This window comes from Vigna angularis, chromosome 8, assembly GCF_016808095.1.
Source record: "Vigna angularis cultivar LongXiaoDou No.4 chromosome 8, ASM1680809v1, whole genome shotgun sequence".
NCBI classification, from domain to species: Eukaryota; Viridiplantae; Streptophyta; class Magnoliopsida; order Fabales; family Fabaceae; genus Vigna; species Vigna angularis.
In genome coordinates, this window is record NC_068977.1 from 21,907,592 (window position 1) to 21,909,678 (window position 2,087).

At 49.6% G+C, this 2,087-nt stretch overlaps 1 protein-coding gene across 1 annotated transcript; it reads right to left on the reverse strand.

Moving 5' to 3' along the window:
* On the reverse strand, window positions 1–1,368 carry LOC108344250 (uncharacterized). The gene is made up of 3 exons (XM_017582713.1): window positions 982–1,368; window positions 768–840; window positions 1–677 (listed from the first exon to the last, which is right to left on the reverse strand). The coding sequence occupies exons 1-3, from the start codon at window positions 1,366–1,368 to the stop codon at window positions 1–3; spliced, it is 1,137 nt and encodes a 378-aa protein (XP_017438202.1).
* Window positions 1,369–2,087: the final 719 nt, after the last annotated feature.

Below are 2,087 nucleotides of genomic sequence, written 5' to 3' on the forward strand. Positions count from 1 at the left end.
TCACATTGGTTCTATCCGATCGTCCGTATTAGTCCTTGGATCCAAATCTGCCATGGCTACCTCCGAACGCCTTCTCTTATGCCGACTGGGTGGATCTAATGACGATGGCTGAACCTTCAACTCCGTCATATAACATTCTCTAGCAATCCTCAGGTCGGACCGAACGGTGCAAATGGTTCCATTGTCCAACGGAAATTTCAGCGTGAGATGGGGTGTGGAAACAATTGCCCCGAATGCATTCAAACACGGTAGTCCTAATAGCACATTATAAGAGGTGTTTACATCCACCAGCAAAAACCTGTTTTTCACCTCCTTGGTCCGCTCGGTTCCCAGGCACGTTCTAAGATCCACATATCCTCTTGTATCTACCCTTTCCCCCGCGAATCCTACTATCTGCTCATTGTACGGGGCGATCAGGTCTTTGGATATGTCCATCTGCTGGAATGTCTTCCAGTATAGAATGTTAACAGAGCTGCCCTGGTCCACCAATACCTTTCCCATGCTATATCGGGCAATGACCGCAGTTATTACCATCGGCTCATCCTCATCCGGATCGGGAGCATGGAAATCTTCATCCGTAAATGTGATGGGCGGCATAGAGCGCTTTCTCACATCTACCCTATGAACGCTCTTAAGCTCCCTCAGGTTTCTTTTTCTTGCGGACGCCGATGACCCACCTGCAAAACCACCCGAAATAGTGTTTATCGTTCCTTACAGCGATTGGTCATGGCTACAACTTCTACTCCACCGACGGTTGGGACGCCTGCCCTCCCTCTCATCACTTCGCTCCGCCCTAGCCCTCTTAGGCGGACTTCTCACCTTCCTTTCCTCCTTAACAAACTGCCTCAGATGACCCGCTTGGATCAATTATTTCACCTTATCCTTCAACACCGTGCAGTCCTCGGTGTTATGCCCTATGTTTAGATGATAGGTGCAATGCTTACTTCCATCTGCCTTGGGTGATGATCAGGAGGGTCTCACCCTTATCAAGTCTGCATTAAGGGCTTCTTCCAGTACTCTCACCCTTGGAGTGTTCAACGGGGTGTACCTTTCGTACCTAGCCCCCTTCGGGCCATCTCTATACTTCTGGCCTTTTAACCGCTCGCCTAGTACGAACGGTTTCTTAGCCTCCTTCTTCTCCTGTCCTGAACTTGAGTTTTGCTCTTGCTGCCGCCTTTGGACTGCCCTCATTTCTTCTATTCTAATGAACCGAGCGGCCCTCTCTTGTAATTCGTCCAAGGTTAGCGGGGGCTCTGCGAACAAGTTATCAGCAAACGGGGAAGGCCTCAACGCAGTGGCCAGAGTACTGATAGTAAACTTCTTGCCTACTCCCCTTACTTGTCGTGCGGTTCTATTGAACCTATCCATGAAATCCCTAAGACTCTCTCCTTTCTCCTATTTTATGTTGGTTAACTCCAGATACGTTAGATTTCGTGCTTTACCCGCCGAAAACTGCCGCTCGAACATATTTCTTAAAGTGGCAAAGTTATTGATGGTTCGAGGTCTCAACGAGTGGAACCATGCCAATGCTTCTCCCTTTATTGACAAGGAAAAAACTCTACACCACACATTCTCCCTGGGTGAATAAATAGTCATGGCATCAACAAAGGATCTTAAATGCTCCTCCGGATCACCCGACCCATCATACTTCTCTAGAGTTGGAAATGCTCTCTCCGGAATCTGCTCTTCCATGATTGCGGTTGTGAACGGATGCAACGCTCTTGCCCGACCGGCCGGTGCCGGATGGTTTGCGGTCCGATGCGAACCAGCCTCACTCTGCTCCTCTCCCTGATAATAACTATCAGTAATGGGATCTGTGTCCTCTTCCGAGTCTGACTCGGTTTCCGACATCTCTACAATTGGTGGTGTCTGGGCGCGTGCAGAAGATGGACGATTAGCTTGCGCACCTCTGGTCGCATCACGCTCAGCCCTAAGGGTTTCAATTTCCGCTTGCATTGCCTCCATTCTCCTCCTCATCTCCTGTAAAAACGCTGTCGGGTCTTGCTCCATCCTTACGATCGTAAAGGTTGTTCTTCAACGATCCTCGGCCCCACGGTGGGCGCCAAAATGTTTCTGCTGAATGCGAC